We start from the raw sequence: 25,659 nt of genomic DNA, 5'->3' as shown, positions 1-25,659 counted from the left end.
TTAGAGTGCCCCAGAGATCCAGAAATAGGGTAGTTCTAAATTATGATTAGCATCTGGAGTCTAGTCAGAGCTCACTTGGGCAAGAAACATACCCTTTTTAGGCTTGGGGTTCCTGAAGCTATATGTATCTATACTACGAGATTCAGTAAATCAATATGCTCTATGACAGCTCACAAAGTGGATCCTGCCTGCAAAGACATATATTGATTGGCCCACACAGTGTTTTTAAAATACCTAGATTTATGGCTTCTGACTGAAAAATTGGAAGATCTGACAACCTTGGGGCAGCAACTAGCTAGATGGACTTGTGCTCTCCAGTTCACCAGAATCCATACCACTACTTATCCTGAATGTGTCAGTTGCCGCTTATCACCATACTTGTACAATTACCCACTTACTTAACTCATTTATGTTCCTCCCCAGCAACTGAAGGTTTGGAATATCTAATTTATAACCATCAGTCTACATCTCTTTCTCTGTGTCTGGTGCAGCTTAGGTAAAAATGAGTAGATAGCAATTTAATATAGTTAGAACAATCAACTCATTTTTTCCAGAAACACATTACACATTTATGTCTTCATTATCTGTTGCATTTTGTGAATGCAGTACTTAATCCTGAGATACTTAATTTACTCTCTGCTGAATCCTACTCACTTCACCTCCCAGCACCTAGTCTGCCTTGATCACCTCTGCAGTAGTGTCTTCTGAAGTCTTATGAACACATATTTTGTCCACCACTATAAGTTTATTATAGTAGAGATTTAGAAAACTTCATTCAATTAAAAAATAATTGTGTTCCTGTGAAGAGACCTTTGATTAGCCTTTTCTTAATATAGTTCACAGTTCATTTTTTTCAAAGAAATACATATATTGTTGTCATTCGAAGACTAAGAAAGTAGTAATTTAAATTTTTATTTCCCTAGTTTTCCTAGTTGGCCTTTGGACACTAAATTTTAATATTGTTTTCCCTGCTTTCAGTTACAGATGAGGACACAGTAAAGAGGTATTTTGCCAAGTTTGAAGAAAAATTTTTCCAAACCTGTGAAAAAGAACTTGCCAAAATCAACACATTTTATTCAGGTAAGTAGTTGTTTGGTACAATATACAAGAGACAATTTCTGCTGCTAAGGAAGTAGGAACTCTACCATGTCATTGTTGAAACTTCTGATCATTTTTAAATTGGGGCTTTTCTTACTATATTGCAATTAAAGGATATTTTCTTTAGCTGAGGTAGGAATGCATCTGGTACTTCACTGTTTGAGCCTTATATGGTCATTGCCTAGTTCTCTTGCAGTTGCAAGGATTTCAGGACCTCATTATGACTCAATACCTTGAGCTTCACTGTGGCGCAGTCCAAAGCATTAAAGAGTCAGAAACTTGGTTTTATCATTTCTCTCAGAGCTGAATGACACAGTTGCAGCTTATTAATTATGTCACTTTTATGCCTTTCTGTTGTATGGAACACTCATATCTGTCTCTCTAGGGCATGATCTCCAGAGTAGCATCTACAAGAAGCTCTTGAGAAGAAAAGAAAATATTAGAACTTCTATTTATTTATGTCTGACCCTTTAAATTGTTTTTTATATATGTTTACTCCCTTACTCCTTTAACATCTGTTTTTTCATTTCATAGAACTCAGATTTTTTGACTACCTCATTCTGTTCCATTTGACCAGGCCCCTCCCAGAATTACTTTCATTTCCATCAGTCCTTGAGCTTTTAATCCCTTTACCCTCATTGCCTTGTATTGATTGCCTCTGCCTGACAAAACTCCAACCATGGACCAATCCAGCCTTTTACCTTCTTCATGCCTACCCCCAGGCTGCTTAGGACAGCTGGGGAAAAAAAAATCACAGCAGAACAAATTTGAACCACTGTAAATTCATTGTTGCATTCTTAACTATGTTCTCAAAGCTGCCTGTGGATCCTGATCAGTGCCCTTTTTCATATTCCGAAGTGCTTTTCTAAACCCTATGCCATTCTCTTGAATTCTCTGACCCAAGCATCTTCCCCATCATGTTCATTATACCTTCTACTTTACAAATAAATATAAAGGCCTTCAATTCCTGTTGGTGTGTAATACTTATGCAGATCTGTGCCACTCCCCTCCCCCCAAATACCTATAGATATTCTTACCCTTATTTATTTTCCTCCAATATTTGTAGAAAAGATATACCTCTTCAGTCTATGGCAAATTCTATAACTACTGACTGAATTTCAGCTCCTGGAGACCTTGTTCCAGAAATTATTTCCTCTAAGAAAATAACTTTCCTCTAACTTCCCTTTTCACTGGTTTAGTTTCCTTAGCAAGTCACTCCCTTTAAACAGAAAATAAATAAATAAATAAGGAAGCAGGGACTTCCCTGGTGGTGCAGTGGTTAAGAATCCGCCTGCCAATGCAGGGGGACATGGGTTCGAGCCCTGGTCCAGGAAGGTCCCACACGGCGCGGAGCAACTAAGCCCGTGTGCCGCAACTACTGAGCCTGCACTCTAGAGCCCGCAAGCCACAACTACTGAGCCCGCATGCCACAACTACCGAAGCCTGCGCACCTAGAGCCTGTGCTCCGCAACAAGAGAAGTCACTGCAGTGAAGAGTAACCCCCGCTCGCCACAACTAGAGAAAGCCTGCGTGCAGCACCAAAGACCCAACGCGGCCAAAAATAAATAAATAAATAAATTTTAAAAAAATAAAAAAAATAAATGGGATCACCTCATCTTGAAAAAAAGGGAAGCAAATATCTTAACTCTGTGTTCTCCTTCTCATCTTTCATTTATGGCTGGATTTCTTCCTAGGCAGAGGAAGTAGTTTATGCAAAGGCACAGAGCTGTGAAAGGGCATAGCATATATACACGTCCTTTTCACTATGTTACAAGCACCTAGAAGGCAGAGACAAAACAGAAATATTATTTGAAACCATGCAAATGCATAGATTTTCAGCAAGGGAAAAATGTACAGAAGGAATTACAGTGTTCAAGGACAAAAGTAATTTCGACAATTAGGAGGTAAGAGGATAAAGAGGAACCAGCGATGTAGACAGAGGAGAGGGCAGCCATATAATGTAGAATGAGGAAGAGGAGACTGAAAGGAAGGCATTTGCAGTGGAAAGAGTATTTCGACTGAGAAAAGTCTATTGGGTATGATCTAAGGTTGTAAATGAGAAATATAAAGGTCAAGTTTATTAGCATTTTTCTTTTACTATGATTGTTCTGGGAAGGATCTCTGAACCCAACTCTAATTGGATAAATTAGATTACAAAAAGTAGATAAAGCTTCTTGATTTACAAAGAAAAATAAATATCTGCTCTTAACAATAGATACATACCTTAGATATTTTCAGTTAACAGTAAAAAATACATACAAATTATGACCTCATTACACAGACAGATGTGTGTGTTTTATGTGTTTGCATGCATCTGTATATGTGTGTATGTGCAATATATTTGATTAAAAATATTTTCTCATGAAACAATACTTATTCTTACTACTTATAATATATTCTATATTCTCTAATTGTTTCTATTTGATTTTTTAAATGCTGATTTATGATACACTAAATTGCTTTCATGATCTCATATTGGGTTACAACCCTCAGTTTTCAAAATGGTATTTTAGACTTGGTTACTTTTCAAAGATAATTTTAGCCTTTCTACTATTAAAAATTTGGGGGCTATGATTTAATGACTTCCTTTCTCTGTGTGTATTGGCAGAGCCATTAGGGCATGCCTCTTGATGTCATCAAGGAGTAGGTACAAATTGATAGTCTTCAGACTGACTTTTTGCCAGGTCAGGAAATGATGGGTAATATGAAGCCATGATTGACAGAAGTAGAATTGGTGCTTGTCCTAGATAGTGTCATTTTTCTCCTTATTTAGCCACCTTCTCCATGGCAGATTGTCTTGTATACTACAATCCTCAGATACTAGGGCACATGAAGAACTATAAATAATATAGGGGTGAGTTCATCTTATAAACCCTACCTCCACCCAGTTACATCTCACAAATTATTTAATGGTCAGTTAAAAATGGTTATTTTTTAGGTGAGATATAGTATCGCCTGAAACCTTGAAGTACCCCCTGCCCAAATGCTATAAAAGCTAAACCAACAAAACAATGAATACTACTAAAATATGGATGTATTTATTTTCATAAAAGTCTATTACCTATCAATTACATTTTGGATTTTTGAACCTTATTATTTTTTTTGAAGACGTTTACCATGTAACCTTCCTTGGCCTCTACGTACTTACTTGTAAAATGAGCAAATTGATTCCCAAACCTCTGGGATTTCACATGTAAGGAGTCAGAAGCTATTTTCAATATTTCACAAAACCTAATCTAAGTTATTTTATTCTTTTTTTATTACATATTTTTTGGCTAATAAGATATGGGTATTTATTTAGATTTATAGATAAAATCTTCAAACATTTGAAGACCATGGGAAGAAAGGGAAATTTTTTAAAGGAGGTATCCTTTTGGTGATAACATTGCTGATCACTGACCTAGAGTTCTCCCAGGTGTCTTCTCGCACTGAAAATGGTATCAGTCAATACAAACTGAAGGTTGTAGTGCTAGAAACTTTTTTTTATGATGACCAGTAATGTCCTTTTCCATTGGGAGTATAAATTACTTCATGTCACATCTTTCTCTTTTCTCGAACCAGTTTGCTCTCTCCCTCCATTCAAAATACTTGGCTTCTAAGCAGTATTTCTAGGCACCTACATTTAAAAAAAATCTTAGACTACATCTGTTGCTTTTAATATTCCACAATTAAAACAGGCAAGCCCTTTTGATTGGTTGGAGTATTTTAAATATCTAAATGCTTTTTCCTTTGTTTCTAAAGGAAACAATTTCAGGGTTTTTATCTGGCTTGTCCTAATTCTTGACTTCAGTTTTTATGTTAGGAACTCACAACACTGTTATGTGCTTTTCCTTTCTTTACCAAAAAGGAAGGAGGAAAGGAAGAAAATCACAGTAGTGTTATTTATAAGTAGGAAAATAATGGTAATAGAAACAGATTTATTTCTTGGCTGTAAAATATTTTCAGTTTCCATGTAAATGTAAGACCAATTGGATAATAGTTACTCAAAACTATTCCTATTATACAGTTATTCCTATAATCCTATTATACAGTATCTTGCTATATGTTTACTTTTCTTTATTCTTATTGAATTTGAGGCACTGTATAACCACTGAGTATGTGTAATGAAACATAAACTCTCTCACTGAAATACTAAATGTTCATTTCACAAGTGATTATATGTACTAGTACCCACAACTGTGACTTAATGGCTAGTTTTGTTCTTTGCTTATTCATGTGTTAAAATATGGATTAAATATATCTAGTTAAGTAGGGTGACCATAGGTTTGTAATATTGTTTAAAATTTTCTTGTCTTAGCGTTTCTTCCTACATCATTACAACAGAATCAGTTACTTTTTTTTTTTTTTTTTAATATTTATTTATTTATTTGGCTGCATCGGGTCTTAGTTGCGGCATGTGGGATCTTCATTGCGGCATATGGGATCCTCTGCTGTGGTGCCTGGGCTTCTCTCTAGTTGTGGCGTGCGGGCTCAGTAGTTGTGGCGTGCAGGCACTCTAGTTGTGGCATGCGGGTGGCATGTAGGATCTTAGTTCCCCAACCAGGGATCGAACCCACGTCCCCTGCATTGGAAGGTGGATTCCCAGCCACTGGACCATCAGGGAAGTCCCCAGAATAAGTTACTTAAAAGCTCTTAAAGGATGGGAGGTTAGGGGAAGTTGGGGAAGTGAATTAAAGCAGCTAGAGTGGCTTGCTTTCTTCCTAACACATCTGATGAAAATTAAAATTACAATTATTTACGTTCTATGCACAATAAGTGCTGCTTTCTTCATTTTCTTTAAAAAAGTGATTGATAGGCTTCTATTAAAAACAAGCCATGGGGAACCAACCTTTTCTTTGTCTTTTCTTCTTTCTTTCCTCCTCCTTCCCTCCTAGCTTTTCTTTTCGTTTCTTTCTTTCTAAGACTGAAAGCATGGGCAATGCCCATAGTCATGGGGTAACAGGTTTTTAGGATGGCATCTTCACAGAAAAGCAGACTATCATCTAAGTTAGTGTTCTTTTAAACAATTGTAGGTTGCAACCCAATAAATGACCCACAGGGGTCAGCACATTTTTTAAAGATATGAATAAAATATAGTAGACTGGAAAATATCAGAGTACATCTAATATATTTCTTTACTAATTATATCTTTTTAAAAAAATTATGATATTTGTTATTGTAGAGTTGTACAACGTACTGTGGAAGCGAACATGAAGAAGCATAAATGGAAACGTTTAAATTTGCCAGATCCTCTTGGAGGAGTGTGTTCGGGAATGGCCGTGTGGGGAGCGGGGAGAGCTGGAGTACGGTGTTCTAGGGCAAGGGGAAACCTATCCAGATGTGTAATGCATTAACGTCCATGACATATTTGGGGGTGAGGAGGATAACGAATAGTCAGCTGAGGCTGGAGTTGTAAGAGAATAAGGAGTGTTATTGATTAGAGAGAAAAGTGGAATGGAAGAATAGGATGCTATTTTCACACATGGAGGTTTTAGACTTAAGTATTTGAGGTTGTCAGAATTTCAGGTAGTAAGAACTCCAGATAAAAGCAGTGCAAAAATTGGATGTAATGCAACAAGATTAACTATCCTGAATCACCTATAATGGGTCAGCATTCTTATAAACTTACTTTGTATTTCAGGTAACAGTGAAATCCATAAATTGAATCAGCAAGATGATAACATTGAAAGACAAACAATAAAAGTATTCTAAGACATTAACTTTATCAAGAAATATTCTTCAGTTGCATAAACATAATAGCTTTGCTACTTTGAAGATACCTTGTATTTCTAAAATAACTTTTCTAAAAGTAAAAATATGTATACAAATCTCGTTAAAACTAAAAAAGATCTTGATAATCTTTTTTTAGCTCTTTGAGGGACACATAGGTACTTTGAAAGTTCTTGAATGGTTATTGGAAATTTTTATCAAATATTTTATTATCAATGTATGAGAGCTTATGGCATTAAGCAAATATTATTAAGATAATAATCTGTTCATATTTAGAGTGACTTGATTCACTGGCATGAATAGAAATTGGAATTTATTGCCAAAATAGGCTGTTTTCATCAGTATTTATAAAATTGCTTAGGAATATTCATTTTTATTTTTTATAACTGTATTTGTAGATTTTCATTCATAGACCAAAATATGTTTTATATACACATTTAATACCTCTTTTTAGGTTCTGTGCTGTTCCATGTATTTGAGCTTTTTGGAGATCTAACTTTAGAAAACTGAGGTATCATTGCAAAATAGACTTGGGCACTTGGTGTCAAAAGCAGTGTTTCTCATCCTTTTTAAGCCTATGCCCCTTTGATAAGTTAAAAAATCTCACACCATAACTGTAATAATATTGAATTTTTTTTTCGAGTAACATATGCTTTATCCTCGACACTCCCATGTAGGGATTCTCTCTCATTATGCTCCTCTAGACAGTCGTGCCCTTAAGGAAGAGAATCACTAGTTTAAAGAAAGTAGCAAAATACCCTTGAAATTTTTATTTTTCCTTATTTCTACATAGGAACTTGGATTACTAGAGAGAACTCTTTTCCTACATATCCATTCATTCATTCATTCAACAAACATGGATTGAACCTGCTATTGCAAAGATGAAAATGATAGTCCACACAAAAAAAGTGTATGTGAATGTTAATAGCAGCATAATTTATATAGTAAAAAGACTAAAAACAATCCAAATGTCCATGAACTGATGAATATTTAAACAAAATGTGGTGTATCCATACAGTGAAATACAGTTCATCAGTGAAAGGAACAAACTACTGATACATGCTACAAAATGTATGAACCTCAAAATCATGCTAAGTTAAAGAAGCCAGAGAGACACATGAGACTACATATTGTATGATTCCTTTATATAAGGTGTCCAGAAAAGGCAAATCTGTAGACACAGAAAGCAGATCAGTGGTTACCTGGGGGTGGGAGTGAGGATCAACAGCCAGCAGCCATGACAGAAGTGTATGAGGTAATGGAAATGTTCCAAAATTGGATTGTGGTGATGACTGTACAACTCTACAAATTTACTAAAAAATCAGCAAACTTTATGCTTACAGTGGGTGAATTTTATGGTATGTAAAACATACCTGAAAAAAAGATATTAAAAAAAATTGTTCATCATAAAAGATGAGGATTATAGAACCATTGCCCTCAGAGAGCTCACAGTTAGTAAATAAAGGAAACATATAAACAAAGAATTATATGCAGTGTTCTATGTATGCATATATGTAGTCCCATGAGAGCCTTAAGGAGGGAGCTTCAAATTGTGACTGAGAGTTGTTAGACAAGAAGAATTTTACATAGAAAATGATATATATGATTAGCCGTGTAAAATGAGTAAGGAGTTTGCCAGATGGAGAGGCTGTTTGTTTGTTGACTTATTGCTGGCATACAGGTTCTTTTTCTATCCATTTTTTGGGGCTTCTTACATTTTTAATATCCTTGTACTGAAAGATGTAAATAATTACAAAATTTGTGTATTGACAACTCTGGCTAAGGAAGCTAAACAAATAGCAAACTCATATATTAATGTTTTAACAACAAAAGTTGATCATTCATGCTACTTAGGATATTCTGGCTTTTGGATCTTACTAATTACCTGAAGCTTTTAATTAGCATAGTAATTTATAGTGGACTTGGATAAATCTTCACATTCTTTCATTATATATGTGTTTGTATTTGTGTATAATATTTTTTCAAATAGCTATTAAGTGATTGGGACATAAATAACTTAAGTTGTTGGAACTTAACTACTTAATAAAAGTGTTTGGTATATTTTTTGGCCTAGGAGCATCATGAAAAAATTGCTGAGACGTAAAGTGCACTGTGAACCAAGAAGTTCTATACTGTTTTTGATCATGAGGATAATAAGACGAACACATATGCAATAGAAATGCTTAACTTGTATTTTAAAAAAACCCTAGATTCATTTTCCCTTTGACTTAAATGTGAAATTTGAATATAGGTGAATAGTTCCATTTCTTACAATATGGAAGACTACAAAACACTTAAAAGCTGTATAGCAGTGGTCCCCAACCTTTTTGGCACCAGGGCCCGGTTTCACGAAGACAATTTTTCCGTGGAGCGGGTGTGCAGGGGATGGTTTGGGGATGTTTCAAGCATATTACATTTATTGTGCACTTTATTTCATTATATATTACAACATAATAATAATAGAAATAATTATACAACTCACCATAATGCAGAATCAGTGGGAGCCCTGAGCTTGTTTTCACTTGCCACTCACTGATAGGGTTTTGATGTGAGTCTGCAAGCAGTTGATTTATTATGGTCTGTTTAGTCAAACCTCTCTGCTAATGGTAATCTGTATTTGCAGTCACTCCACAACGCTAGCATCACCGCCTCAGCTCCACCTCAGATCATCAGGCATTAGATTCTCATAAGGAGCTTGCAACCTAGATCCCTCGCGTGTGTAGGTCACAGTAGGGTTCGCAGTCCTATGAGAATCTAATGCCACCGCTGGTCTGACAGGAGGTGCAGCTCAGGCAGTAATGCGAGCGATGGGGAGCAGCTGTAAATACAGATGAAGCTTCGCTGGCTCCCTCGCTGCTCACCTCCTGCTGTGTGGCCCAGTTCCCCCGGGGGTTGGGGACTCCTGCTGTATAGGATATGCAAATTTTCAGGTGCAAAATAAAACATATACTTAATATGGCTATAGACATAAAAGAAAGTATCAAAACCATGAGCAAAGAATAAGAGACTATCAAAATTGACTTTTAAAAATAACCAATTAGAAATTTTTAAATGACAATATAATTACTTAAATTAATATCTTAATCAATTAAACTGTAAATTAGTTAGACCTTAAGAGAGAATTTATAAACTAGTAGAGTTGAAATAGTTACTCAGCATGCAGCACAGAGATAGAGAGGAAAATATAAGGTATGTAAAAGACAGAATAAGAAGGTCAAGAAGTGATAGTTGATATCTATGATTTGCTTTTTCCACTACCCATTCCATATTTCCTTTGCCCTCAGCCAGTACCTTAGCTGGTGAGGGTTCTTTACTGGATGGCATAACCGAAACTTTAATTCCTGAAGGGGCTGAATCCTTAGTAATTCTGTCTTTTTTTGATTGCTTTAGTTTTCCATTAACTTCTGTTATTGGTCATGGAAGTACTAGGATGTGTTCCAGGGAGTCTCCTGGATGGCAGACACATTCCTCCTTGCTACTGTTGTGTTATCTATTCCCCTTGGTAATCAGAATCACTTTAACAAGTAAACACCTTCTTTGCCTACTGGTTCAATGGTATGATGAGTCCAAAAAAGGCCAGGTGGCAGTCTCATCTTCCAATTCAACAGAACCATTGTTGTATTCCTATGAAAGAAGCATTTCCCCTTGAGGACTAACCAATAGGCAGAGCTCAAGTTGCAGGTTGAGTGGATTATTAGATATAATAGTGAAAGGAGCCACTCCTACTTCCACCCCTTCTTTCCTAGACTGTGAATTTTGCCTGTGGTTAGGATAGAACCAGATAATGGTCTCAATACTGCATTCTGACAGACAGAACCCCAGCCTTTGAGAGTTTTGTCTCCCAACTCATTTCAGTAAGCCTTTATGTTAGGCCAGCTATTTCTAGGTATGTGATAAAACCATTTTATTCCATAGATGTGCTCATTGCTTTACCACCATGAAAATGGATAAGGCATTCCAGTTGATAGTGGTGCTAGCAGAAGCATTATAAGCAGGGAAGGCATATCCATATCAAGAAAGCACTTGTTCCAAAGAGGACAAATCTCTGCCCCCTGCATCTAGTGCATGCAACCTGCCACTAGGTGGTTGGTCAGTTCCAATGAGGAATGGTGTCATTTCTGGGGCTCATTGCTAGTCTCTGCTGCCAGGTAAGTAGCTGCATTATTCGATGCATAGTTTCATACCAGGTGCTAGAGGCTGTGTTGATTTGCACCAGTGATAATACCACATCTAGAATAGCAGCTGCCTTCAGGGTGACCACTTGATTAAGTTTAACAATAATCCACACTCATTCTTCAAGATTCGTCCAACTTCTGCACAGACTAACCAGATGAATTAAATGGAGATGTGATAGATAACATCATCCCTGGTGGTGGCACTAACCTCTGAAGTTCCCCTAGGGATATGTTTGTGCTTCTGGCTTACTATCTTGATAGGGGGAAATTCCAGAACTTCCACTAGCCCTTCCTCCCCTGGGTCAGAGTCAATGTTGAGATTCCACCAGTAGCCCAGTATTTCTATTCCAGTTATACATTCCAGAACTGGAAATATAATCATAGTGTGAGCCTGTGAACCAGCTGGGTCCACTGAGTTAAACCTGGGCTAATATTCCATCTATCACTTGAACAACTGTAAATCTCCATTTTGACTGCTGGACCAAATGGCATTTGGAGTCTTCAGAAATTTGCATCAGTTCAAAGTATGTGGTAGGCATAATTCTAAGGTGCCCTCCAAAATCCCTTCCCCCTGCTATACACATACTTTCTCTCAGTTATTCAATCAAACACTAACCTAGGAGCTGCTATAAAGGATTTTGCAGGTATAATTAAGGTCTCAAATCAGTTGACTTTAAGAAAGTGAGATTATTCCAGGTAAGCCTGACTTATTCATGTGAGCCCTTAAAAGGGAATGAGCTATTCATGAGGAGAGAGATTCAAAGCATAAATACTCACAAGGTTGTACAACCATCACCACTGTCTAATTCCAGAACATTCATTACCCCAAAAAGACCCTGTACCCATTAGCAGTCACTCCCCGTTCCTCCCTCCCCCCAGGCCCTGCCAACCACTAATCTACTTTCTGTCTCTGTGGACTTGTCTGTTCTAGACATTTCATATAAATGGAATCACACAATTTTGTGGCATTTTATGTCTGGCGTCTTTCACTTAGAGCATTATATCTTCAGTATTTATCCATGTTGTAGCATGTATCAATACTTCATTCTTTTTTTATGGCTGAACAATATTCCATTGTACATATATACCATATTTTGCTTATCCATTCATCAGTTAATGGACATTGGGTTTGTTTCCACTTTTTTGACTATTATGAGTCCCAGTTTGTATATGTGTACAAGTTTTTGTGTGCATGTATATTTTCAGTTTTCTTGGTTTTATATACCTAGGAGTGGAATTGCTGGATCATAAGGTAACTCTATGTTTAACTTTTTGAGAACTGCCAGACTGTTTTCCAAATTACAGTGCGGCTGTACCATCTTGTATTCTCACTCTTCACGGCTTTTAAATTCTGTGTCTTCAATCTTCATCTGTAAAAAGAAAGGGTACACTTGAGGTTTTGCTGGGGGGAAGTGTGGGGTAGAATGAAAGGAGGGTATTACACTGAAACATGTTTTTCCTATCTAGTTCTAAATATTAAATGTAGCATTTTTTTTCCCTAAAAATTTTAGGGAAACAGACTAATTAGTAAAAATTCAGACGTCAGTGAGAACTTTTACCAGCTTTTTTATCTTGATGATTTGACAGTTCTGTTTTACTTCTTATAGAAAAGCTCGCAGAGGCTCAGCGCAGGTTTGCTACACTTCAGAATGAACTTCAGTCATCACTGGATGCGCAGAAAGAAAGCACTGGTGTTACTACACTGCGACAACGCAGAAAGCCAGTCTTCCACCTGTCCCATGAGGAACGTGTCCAACATAGGAATCTTAAAGACCTTAAACTGGCCTTCAGCGAGTTCTACCTCAGTCTTATCCTGCTGCAGAACTATCAGGTACTTCAGTTCTTACCGTGGAGGATAGAACCTTTAAATGATTGAGAAATTATAATAAATGGAATTACCTTGAGCTGTACTAATGGGTCAATCCAAAAAGGGAAATTCTTAGCATGTCATTATTCTTTCTGTTCTTATTGGGATTTCAGATGTTCTTATTGGCTAAAAATCAGGTTATCAGAGATGGTAAAATAATATTAACAAGACTTCTGGTTTTGAAGATCAGTTTTCCAAAACCTTTTTGTACAGTATTCAGGAGTAGCCCTTGACTCAAAGAGTAATAGTTTGCTTCCTATTTTTAGAGGCATCTCTAAGTAATGAGTAGAAATAAGAAATAATATATGTCTACCCAACCACTGCTGGCTGTGTAAGAACTTTTATATTCCACCTACAGCAAAATTTCCATGAAAGCAGCTGTATAGTTAACTTTCCTGCAACTAACACTAATAGTGTAAAAGATACTGACTTTTCAACTTTCCACTTTCAGTTTTATTATCCACAGGCTGCAATATGACTGTATTTAAAACAAAAACAAAAAAAAACTTGCGAAAGAAAAGAAATTTTAAAACCCAACCTAAAAAGTTGAACTACCATGTATGCTAAATTATGGAAATGCTTGGCATTTATTCATTTGTAATTCTTTATAGATTTGTTCACATAGTTAAATCTATAAAGAATATATTGAAAAACAGATTATTCGTTAAATAATAAACATTTAAATAGGCAAAAGCATCTCCCTAATCTTTAAAGAGACCTTATGTGCTATTATTTTTCCATTTTATTCTTTTGATTATTACTTCTAATCTGGTTAAGATCATCACAGGATCATACACTATATAAAAACTAGAGGTTATACAATACAAGTATTACCATGGGTAAATATTGGAATTTTAAAATAAAAAGTAATTATAGTGTCGCATCTGTAATAACCTAAGTTTAATGCATGTACTTATTTCCATTTTTCCCTTTCATAATTCTGCTTTCTTTTTTGGTGATTTAATATTTTAACATTCAAAGAAGAACTCAGAAAATAACTTTAGAAGAATAGGAAAGTAATTATATAAGATATATATGATGGGAAATTCCTTTCTTTTGAAATTTATCCATAGCTTTATAAATTATCTTTAAAAAGAAACAAAAATGTGTTTCTTCTTGCTTATAGTGATATAAAATATTAACATTTCATATTTTATTAATTATGCTTATGCATTACAGGGAAATACCCTTGTTAAATTTTACTTTATTAACTTTGCCAGAAGTTTTTGTTTTGGGTCATTATAAAAAGCTTCTTGAAAATAATTGTTAATTATAAAAGTTCTGATCTGTCCTTTATCCTTTGAGACTTTCTATCCTGTAAGAATACATTTATTTTGCAAATGATGAGAAAGGAAAATGAATAGAAAGCAGTCTCCAAATCATGGTGTATACACCCAAGGAGAGTTTAAGATGATCCATTAAAGTATGGAAAAAAATATTAACAAACAGGCAAGCAAGCAAAACCTAATTTGGAGTGACTGCTCAATTTTTTTTTTTTTACTGATGGGGATATATGATCAGCAAATTTGGGAGACCTCTGATTTAAAGAACCTTGCAAATCCACAGTTTCGTGCTTTTTTGTCTGTTGATTAAAGAACAACAGGATTTGAGAATATAGAAAAGTATAGTATTTTGATATTGTAGAAATGGAGGAAAAGTACAAGCTCCTACCCGTTATCAGCAAAACCCTGTAAGTATGATCACTTCTTCTTTTCCACTGACTCTTTGCACACCCATCCCCGAACAGAATGGATGGAAACAAAATAAAAGTTAAGAAAAATAGATGAGTATCCATTTTCTGTGCTTGTTCGTACATGCTTGCATAGCAGGAAATACATAGCTATACCAGGCCTGCAAAAAGCAAAGAACTAATAAATGTATTCAGTTCATGATAAATCCAGAGTATTTTCTGAATATATTCTTTTGATCAAAGAAGCAAAATAACATAAATTAGCTATTTTGAAAACAGTTGTACATAGGAAAATGGAAATAAAAATGTTTTGAGTTTAGGACTTCCATTAATTTACATGAAATAGAAATAATAGGGTTCATAATCCAGAGTTTCTTTGTATTACTGATAGCATACTACCTTGAAATGAATAAATGAAATAAGAAAGAAAAGTCTTATCTTTTTATAGTACATGCTTTTATGAAAGCATTGCCATTTCCCTCGGTACTCAATCTTCAGTGAACTCAGTCAACACAAAGTGCTTGTTATTTTTCATCTTCTCTCATGGTGGTGGAAATTATAGTAGTGTTTCTCATTTTTTTCTGTAGAATCTGAATTTTACAGGGTTCCGAAAAATCCTTAAAAAGCATGACAAGATCCTGGAAACATCTCGTGGAGCAGATTGGCGAGTGGCTCATGTAGAAGTAGCCCCATTTTATACATGCAAGAAAATCAACCAGCTCATCTCTGAAACTGAGGTACGGGAATCTCACTTATATACCACATATTTTCAAAAACGTTAATGTCTTATTTTTAATGAAATAATTCCTCATTTTTATTCTCCTTTTGTTATTAGTTGCTTGCTTTAAATACATATATTCTTACTCATGATTTTTTCTTTTGCTTTATTCAGTATATATTCACCAGGGGGTTATCAGAATACCATATGTATAAATGGTTCAGAATTATTTATGCAATACTCAAGTTCAGTATAACCTGCGTCAAAAGTTAACAATGTGTCTTTTAGGCTGTAGTGACCAATGAACTTGAAGATGGTGACAGACAAAAAGCTATGAAGCGTTTACGTGTTCCCCCTTTGGGAGCTGCTCAGGTTCGTATTTGTTTCCAGTTGTTTGGTTGGTTCGTTTTACCTGTTTAATAATCAACATGATCTGTTAGCTGATAAAATATACTAGTTTCATTACTTTAAAAAATGTTTCAGCCAAAGTTTATAAGTATTTATTACTATTGCTATTTTCACTTTAAAAAATTAGTTGCCAGATCTCACTTCATAATAAATTGTAATGTCTTCCCACCTTTCTTTTCTTATCCTGTACTACTTCTCTTGTTTATTCTTACTGACATGCTAACTTGGTCAGACCAAATGATTAAGATGAGATATTTATCTGATGATATGGGAGTGGGAGGGCTTCAGATAGTCTGGGCTACTACATACTTTCCTCTAAAATGCAATAGTTGTGCCTAAAAAAGCATTTATTAAATGATATCTATATAGTAGTTATACCAAAAGACATTTAAGTGATATCTTCTGTGTCATAAACTAAATCTCAGTAAATTTAAAAGGATTTAAATCATAGAAAATATGTTCTGTGACCAGAATGGAATGGAAATCAATAACAGAAAGATCTTCCTCATCCCAATAAAAGGTATTTATGAAAAACCTAAAACTAATGTCATACTTAATGATGAAACACTGAATGCTTTCTCCCTAACTAGGGACAAAAAAGTGTATTCACTCTTACCACTTCTATTCAGCATTGTACTGGAGATTATGGCCAGTGTAGTAAGGTAAGAAAAAGAAACAAAAGGCATTTAGATTAGAAAGAAAGAAGTAAAACTGGTGGGGTTTGTTTTGTTTGTTTTTTTTTTTTTTTTTTTGCCGATGACATGATGACCTATTTAGAAAATCCAATGACTCTATAGAATAGCTACTAGAGCTAATTAGTGAGTTTATTAGCAAGGTTGCAGAATACAAGATCAATACATAGATATTTAGGGTTAAATCTGACAAAAGATGTGCAGTACTTTTACATTGAAAACTATAAAACATTATTGAGAGAAATTAAAGAAGACAGATACATGAGAGAAGTTAGAAAACCCAGTATGTTTAAAATATCATTTCTTCCTAAATGGATTCATAGATACAACACAAACTAACTCAAAATCTTAACAGGACTTTTAAAAAATAATTATTAAGCAGATTTTTAAATTTATATGAAAGTACAAAGGACCAAGAATAGCCAGAACAACTTTGGAACAACTAAGTTGAAGGATTAACACTATGTGGTATCAATCTTATTAAAACTACAGTAATCAAGACAGTGTGTTATTAGTGTCAGGATAGGCAGATAGATTAATGGAACAGAATAGAGAATCCAAAAATAGACCAATAAATATGTGAACAATTAATTTTCAATAACTATACAAAGGCAGTTCACTGGAGAAAGGATAGTCTTTTCAACAAATGGGGCTGGAGCAATTGGCTTTCATATGCCAAAAAAAAAAACAAACCCACAACTTCCATACATTCTTCATACCATGTATAGAAATTAATTTTACATGTACCATTGACCTAAATGAAAACCTAAAACTACAAATTTTTGAAGAAAATATAGGAGAAAGTCCTGGTGACTTTGGGTTATGCAAAGGTTTTTTAGAAGTGACACCAAAAGCACTTCACCAAGATTAAAAACTCCTGCTCTTCAAAAGACAACGTTAAGAGAATGAAAAGCAACAGACTAGGAGAAAATATTTTAAAAATATATCTGATAAGAGACTTGTACCCAGAACATATAAAGAACTCTAGTACTCAATAATAAGAAAACAAACAACCCAACTTAAAAATGGGCAAAAGATCTTAATCAAAGATGTCTGGGTGGCAAATAAGCATGTGAATAGATGCTTAGTATCATTAGTAGGGAAATGTAAATTAAAACCGCAATGGGATAACACACACCTATTAGGATGACTGAAATTAAAAAGATTGACGTACTAAACCTTGAAGGACCAAGAACTCTGATATCGTATATGCTGCTGGTGGAGTATAAAATGATATAACCACATTGGAAAATAATTTGGCAGTTTCTTAAAAAGTTAAACCTTCACCTGCAATAAGATCTAGCCATTACACTCCTTGGTATTTACCCAAGACAAATGAAGCATATGTTCATATAAAGACAAACGTTCATAGAAGCTTTATTCATAATAGCCTAGAACTGGTAACAACCCAAATGTCTATCAGTAGGTGAATAGGTAAACAATGTGGTATATCCATACAATGCAATACTACTCAGCAATAAAAAGAATAAACCTTGATATATGGAACAACATGATGCATCTCAAAATAATTATTCTGAAAAAATAAGCCAGACCAAAAAAGAATATATACATTATGGTTTTGTTTACCTAAAACTCTGGAAAATGCCAACTAACATATAGCGGCAGAAAGCAGGTTTGCAGTTGCCTGGAGGTGGGATGGGATGTGGTAAGAGGAAAAGAATTACAGAAGGGCAAGAGGAAACTCTTGGGGATAATAGACAATGTTCGTTGCCTTGGTTATGATGATAGTTTCATAGGCGTTTACATATGTCAAAGTATCAGATTTTGTACACCTTAAATATGTACAGTTTATTGTATGTCAATTTAGTCAAAAAAACAGTTAAAAAAAAAAACACAGGCATATTATAGTCACACTGCTTGAAAATTAAAGAAAAATCTTAAAAGCATCCAGAGAGGAAAGACACAAATTGTATACTTTAAATATGTGTAGTTCATTGTATGTCAATTATATTTCAATAAAGCTGTTAAAAATAAGGAAATTAATTTTGAAAAATTAAGTCTTTAGGACTGCATGTAGAAGGGATAGAGCTAAAGAAAACATGGAAATGGTTATCTCTGGTGAGGAGGGAAGGATTTTGGATCTGGAAGGGATAAGGATTTCAAAGTAATGGAAATGTGCTCTCCTAAAGATGGGTGATAGGTTTAGGTACCTTTTATTATTGTCTCTAATAGTCCAAATACATTATTTATATGTATATGTGTGTGTGTATGTACACACACACATCCTTTTGTAAATATGATAAATTACACAATTTAAAACTTTGTTTTGGGACTTCCCTGGTGGCGCAGTGGTTGAGAGTCTGCCTGCCGATGCAGGGGACACGGGTTTGAGCCCTGGTCTGGGAGGATCCCACATGCCGCGGAGCAACTGGGCCCGTGAGCCACAACTACTGAGCCTGCGCGTCTGGAGTCGTGCTCCGCAACGAGAGGCCGCAACAGTGAGAGGCCCACGCACCGCGATGAAGAGTGGCCCCCGCTTGCCACAACTGGTGAAAGCCCTTGCACAGAAACGAAGACCCAATACAGCCAAAAATAAATAAATAAATTTATTTAAAAAAAAAAAAATTTGTTTTGAAAAAGACAAATGACCATCTTCCTTCTGAATGCTTTCAGTCCTAAACTAACATACAGTTATCTATTACTGATGAATAATAAGTAAGTCAGAGGAAGTCTCAGTGTTTTTTTTCATTTAAAGGTTTTTAGAAAACATTTGAAGAATCTTAAATGTAATATCACCTCTAACAATTTCTTTTATAACATTCATAGCAAATATTTAAATCGATAAGATCATCTCTCCATGTTTCTCATCTATTTATGTTTAAAGTATCAGGCACTTTATTTTAGAAAGCAGTAGATTTCTTTTTATTATTTTCTAAATTTAAAATTACATTTATAATAGAGAAAAATAATTTTTGCATGTACACATCCTGGAGATTCTTTTTTTTTTTTTTTTTTTTTTTTTTTGGCTGCGTTCGGTCTTTGTTGCTGTACGTGGGCTTTCTCCAGTTGGGGCGATCGGGGGCTATTCTTTATTGCGGTGTGTGGGCTTCTTATTGCGGAGCACGGGCTCTAGGCGTGTGGGCTTCAGTAGTTGCAGCACGTGGACTCAGTAGTTGTGGCATGCAGGCCCTAGGGGGTGTGGGCTCTAGAGCACAGGCTCAGTAGTTGTGGCGCACGGGCTTAGTTGCTCCACGGCACGTGGATTCTTCCCAGACCAGGGCTCAAACCCGTGTCCCCTGCATTGGCAGGCGGATTCTTAACACTGTGCCACCAGGAAAGCCCCCATCCTGGAGATTCTGACATGAGTGTATGTTTAAAAATTCACTTTAAGTTACTCCAGTATAATACTGTAAGTACTCAAAAAATGAGTATTCTTATTTTTATCGTTGTCTCTAATTATATAGTACCAAATATGTGAACTCTAATTGAGTAATACTGACTTACAAAATTTAAATATGTACACACTGTAAAAGTGAAATTGCACTTAAATCTCTCCTATAAGAAAACTCAGTATATATATAATTTGATGCCTGAGATTGTAATTCTCTTTATTTAGTGACTCAGATTTCTATAAAATAATTAGAATAAACTGGCAACTCAATTCTAGTATTATTGGATAATGAAGGATGATTCCCTGGTCCAGATTTATAAAAATTCAGATCATAAAATATGTTTGTTTTCATGGTAGAACTTTGAGGCTTATAGTGCTAATTTATTACACTGTATACTAAATGTATTCAATATTTTGCCCTTTACTCAAAATGCTGTTTTTCTGTCCACAGCCTGCACCAGCATGGACTACTTTTAGAGTTGGCCTATTTTGTGGAATATTCATTGTACTGAATATTACCCTTGTGCTTGCCGGTGAGTAGTTTAAATTTTGAATTAAATTATTACTAATCTGCTTATGTCATATTCTGTCCCTCTCCCAAAGTTACTACCAAACTACCAAAGCTACTGAAAGAGAAATCTGTCAGGGCTAAGTTTTTTGTTTTTATAAATGGTGGGTGGGTGGGTGTTGGTTATTTTGGTTTGTTTTCCCCTTTGGATATAATTATCCCTTTAAACATTGCTAGACTGTGACTCCTTAACTGTTTAGTTATCAATAACCTCAGCTCCCTTGATCAGAGATGAGAGTAAATAAGATTTTACAAAATTTATGCACTAAGCTCATTTACTTTGCTTTTTGGAGACTCTCTCACATCCTTTCCAGAACCTATTTACAATTACTTTGCATATAATTTTAAGAAAATTAGTTATATAATATTCTATTCTATAGCAGTTAAAAATTATAAAGAGGTAGGAGGAATTGCTAGAAACAAGTGCATTCCCAACATCAAGAAATGATGTAAGAACAAGGGAAGCATAATCTTACTAAACCCCAACAGAATTTGACTTACCTCTCAGCAGCATTTTGACATTGTGGATCATTCCTTCTTGAAACTCTTCAGTTGATTTTGCTGGGAAAACTACACTCTGCTGGTTTTCTTATTAAACTTCGCTGGTAGTTTTTTCCCAGACTCCTTTCTAGCTATTCTTTTCTTTTGGCATCTAAATGTTGGGGAGTACCACTGGGTTCAGTCCTCAGATCTTTCTCTGTCTACATTCATTTCCTAGCTAGGCAATCTTATTGAAGCCTATGGCTATAAATATCATCTATATGCTAATAACTCCCAAATTATATACTGTTTCCTCTGAATGATATCTAATTGGATACTTACATGTCTAATAGGCATCTTAAACTTATGTGGACAAATTTTTTTTATCACTAAATATGCTTTCTCTTCTGTATAGCATCACCTCTCATCAGTTTCTCAGGCCAGAAACCTTTAGCCTCTCTTTTCCCTCACACCTCATCTCCAGTCCATCAGCAAGTCCTGTTGCTCTGTCTTCAAAATATGCTCTGAATCTGACCACCTCCACCAGTGCCATCCTTGTCTAAGCAACCATTTCTTGCTTAGTACACTGCAGCAGCCTCCTGAATTTGTCTCCATACAACCACTCTTGCCTCTCTATAGTCACCAGTGTCTTTTTGACGCAAGTTAGATCATGTCACTCTCCTCTTCAAAATCCATTAAATGGCTTCTCTTACAATAAAATGGAAAGTTCCTACTATGGTGTGCAAGATCTCGTCCCTTTGGGCCTTTCTAACTTCATATTCTGTCATCCCCCCCACACTCAGTTTCACTTGGTTTCACTGTTTCCATCCACATTTGTTTTGTTACTAGTCCTTGAACACACCAAGCTCATTTCCATCTATGAGCCCTTTCAGTTGCCTAAAAGGCCCTTCCCCAAGATGTCTACATAGCTTACTCCCTCACTTCATGTAGTCTCTACTCAAATGCCACCTCCTTAGTAAGGCCTTCCCTGATCAGCCTACCCTAAAATAGCCTGTTCTATCCCTTTAGCCTACATTAGTTTTCTTTGGAGCACTTGTGACATATTTTGTTTCTTATTATCTGCTTTCCCATTGGAATATAAATTCCTTAATGCCTTGGCTTTTGTCTCTCCTGTTCACCATTGTATCTCCAGCACCTAAAACATTGCCTGGGATATAGCAGGGTTCAAAAAATGTTGGTTGAAGTTTGAATGGATGGAAGAGAAGGACAGAGATGAAATTAAATGATATACAGAAAGCACGCAAACAGCAAAAAAACACAAATCTCAAAGATTCTTGAATTTGAGGACTTTTACTTTAAGGGCAGATAATCCTGGTATACCTCAAGAGTCTGTGTACTTGGGGCTTCCCTGGTGGTGCGGTGGTTAAGAATTCGCCTGCCAATATAGGGGACACGGGTTCGAGCCCTGGTCCGGGAGGATCCCACATGCCGCAGAGTAACTAAGCCCGTGCGCCACAAGTACTGAGCCTGCGCTCTAGAGCCCACGAGCCACAACTGCTGAGCCCGCGTGCCACAACTACTGAAGCCCGCATGCCTAGAGCACGTGCTCCACAAGAGGAGCCACCTCAATGAGAAGCCCTTGCACCTCAACAAAGAGTAGACCCCACTCGCCGCAACTAGAGAAAGCCTGCACGCAGCAATGAAGACCCAATGCAGCCAAAAATAAATAAAAATAAAAATAAATAAATTCATTTAAAAAAAAAGTCTGTGTACTTGTGCTTATAATAACTGTGAGTCATTAATAAAGGATTAAATTCTGTTCGGTGAAGTCTGCACAGAAAATGACTTAGAAATAGATGTTATTGTATAAATATCCATTATAATCTGCTTTGGACTTTTAGTAACTATAATGCTGCCTGAACAAGGAAGGTTTATATCACTGTCACACTTAAACTGTTCTCGATTCCAGGGTCTATGTGTTTTTCATTTTTGTATTTCAAGTTCCTAACGCAGTGCCAGACATATAGATGTTCAAGAAATAATTTACTGAATTCGTTATTCCTCATAAACATTCTTCTTAATTAAGATTGTCAAATTGCATATTATGAAATTATAGCCCAAGTTGTAATGGCTTTTAGATAGTGTGTGAACTTTACCTATTAACAGTGTGTTTTCATTTGTATGTTTAGAGTTCTCCTTCCCACCAATTTTACTAAAAATTAACTCTATTATTGTCTACTGTAAGCTCATGTTTTAATATTGGTATAATTTATGTTCATATTTAAATCTAGCTCTATGTCTTCAGGGATGAATGCAGTTTACTTATATAGAATGCATGGATATACTACAATAAAAAGCCTAGCCCTAGATTATCCAGCTAGCTGTTATGGAAAGAACACTGACTTACCTCCAAAAGGCCTTGCCTGGTTGCAGTCCCAGCTCAACTGTTTCTTAATTGTTTTGGCTTTAAAGACATGACTTAACTTCTCTGAAACAATTTCCTCATTTGTTAAATAAGCTTAATACCTTAAAAGAACAGGGTTGTATTAGAATTCATTCAACAAGTAAATTTTATGTATCTGTGATTATGCTTGATAATCTTGAGTCTTAAGATAGATAAGAGAATTCCTTTCCTTATGAAGCTTATTGTTACACGAAGGAGATTAAGACATATTAAAACAATAATAATACACTACAAAATAGAAGTGTTTTCTAAGCAGGTCAAGAGAACAAGTGATTACTTTCAAATGAGAGCATCAGGGAAGACCTTACTCATCTGTGCGTGAAATTTTTTTCTTTTCTTTCCAAGATGAGCATGGTGTTATCATCATCACCATCATTAAGTAAGACATGAGAATAGATAAATAAACTTCATTCTTTTTATGTGAATGAATTGAAGTTTTCTTAAATTCAGGGGCAAGTTGGGGTTTTGTTTTCTTTCGTATGTATAGCCTACGTTTTTGTGAGACGGTCTGATTTATTTTCTAATGTGGGTGCTTTATACATTTAGTGTTGTGCATTTATGTTCTCTCACCTCAGAACCCGTCTTTGTTTAATCTTTGTGTGTCTACGGGGGAGGCAGGGTAAATACAGTTAAAGCCAGCTGTCTGTCCTTATTTATCTCCCAGCGGTTGCGTTAACGATAACAGAGTTGAAAATTGAGAGAGAAACACAGCAGTAGTAACGTATGTACAAGCATGATTCTTTTTTTCAAACATTCACATAAAAAAAATAATGTACATAATTGCTATGGTTTCTCAAGGGGACATGACCTGATATTTAATAATTTGTCTGAAATTCACATATTCCAGATATTTAGTGTTATGAAGATGAAAAGCTACCTGTTCAGATTTTTTAAAACTTGTTCTTATAGTTTCCTAGTAACCTGTACTTAATTGATATAATAATAATATATCATATTTCACTTTCTGGTTTGACAAAGACAAGAGTTTGACCATTTAAACTGCGTATGAGGGAACCCTTCTACATTGTTGGTGGGAATGTAAATTGGTACAGCCACTATGGAGAACAGTATGGAGGTTCCTTAAAAACTGAAAATAGAGCCACCATATGATCCAGCAATCCCACTCCTGGGCATATACACAGAGAAAACCATAATTAGAAAAGATACATGCACCCCAATGTTCATTGCAGCACTATTTACAATAGCCAGGACATGGAAGCAACCTAATGTCCATCAACAGAGGAATGGATAAAGAAGATGTGGTACATATATATACAATGGAATATTACTCAGCCATAAAAAAGAATGAAATAATGCCATTTGCAATAACATGGATGGACCTAGAGATTGTCATACTGAGTGAAGTAAGTCAGACAGAGAAGGACAAATATCGTATGATATTGCTTGTATGTGAAATCTAAAAAATTGGTACAAATGAACTTATTTACAGAACAGAAATAGAGTTACAGATGTAGAAAACAATCTTATGGTTACCGGGGGGATTGACATGTACACACTACTATATATAAAATAGATAGCTAATAAGTACCTACTGTATAGAACAGGGAACTCTACTCAGTACTCTATAATGACCTATATGGGAAAAGAATCTAAAAAAGAGTGGATATGTGTATATGTATAACTGATTCACTTTGCTGTACAGCAGAAAGTAACAACATTGTAAATCAACTATACTCCATTAAAAAATTTTTTTAAAAGTACGTATAAGAGTGTGAAATAGCAAGCACTCATACACTAGTGGTAAAGTATTAATTGTTGCAGTCTCTTTAGAGGATAATTTGGCAGCATATGTAAAAATTTTTTAATACAATCACTTTGATTAAGCAATTTTATTTCTAGAAGTTTATCGTATAAACATACTTGTACATGGGTGCAAAGACATATATGAAAGGGGGGTATTCACCACTATTTTGTTTATAATAGCAAAATCCTAGGAACGGCTCAAATGTCTATCAGTTAGGAACTGTTTAAGAAAATAAATGACATTACCCCTATACAATGGAATACCATGAAGATATGAAAGTGAATGAGTGGAAATGGGTATAGTACTTTGGAGAACTGTTTGGTAGTATCTACCAAAACTGAATATAACTATGCTGTGTTGTTTCTACCTTTTGGCTAATGTGAGTTTTGCTGCTGTGAACATGCATATACATGGATTTGTTTGGGTACCCGTTTTCAGTTTTTTCAGATATATACCTAGGAGTGGAATTGCTTAATTATATGATAATGCTTTTTAACCTTCTGAGGTACCACCAAATTGTTTTCCACAGAGGCTCCACCATTTTCTGTTTCCACCAGCAATTTCTGAGGGTTCCGTTTTCCCCACATTCTCATCAACACTTGTGATTTCCCTTTTTTTTTTTCTTAATTATAGCCATCCTAGTGGGTTTGAAGTAGTATCTTGTTATGGTTTTGATTTGCATTTTTCTAATGACATTGAGCATCTTTTCATG

The 25,659-nt window shown here is 35.4% G+C and overlaps 1 protein-coding gene across 1 annotated transcript in view; it reads left to right on the top strand.

Moving 5' to 3' along the window:
- The window catches only part of XPR1 (xenotropic and polytropic retrovirus receptor 1), a 205,353-nt gene that overhangs the window by 126,746 nt on the left and 52,948 nt on the right, over positions 1-25,659 (top strand). The window contains exons 3-7 of the mRNA XM_061185655.1: positions 979-1,080; positions 12,590-12,813; positions 15,127-15,276; positions 15,546-15,629; positions 20,161-20,242. Coding sequence (XP_061041638.1) covers positions 979-1,080; positions 12,590-12,813; positions 15,127-15,276; positions 15,546-15,629; positions 20,161-20,242 — 642 coding nt within the window. The remainder of the gene's footprint in view (positions 1-978; positions 1,081-12,589; positions 12,814-15,126; positions 15,277-15,545; positions 15,630-20,160; positions 20,243-25,659) is intronic.

This window comes from Eubalaena glacialis, chromosome 3, assembly GCF_028564815.1.
Source record: "Eubalaena glacialis isolate mEubGla1 chromosome 3, mEubGla1.1.hap2.+ XY, whole genome shotgun sequence".
Lineage (NCBI taxonomy): Eukaryota > Metazoa > Chordata > Mammalia > Artiodactyla > Balaenidae > Eubalaena > Eubalaena glacialis.
The sequence above is the reverse complement of the archived record's forward strand: the minus strand, read 5'-3'. Positions and strand labels throughout refer to the sequence as shown.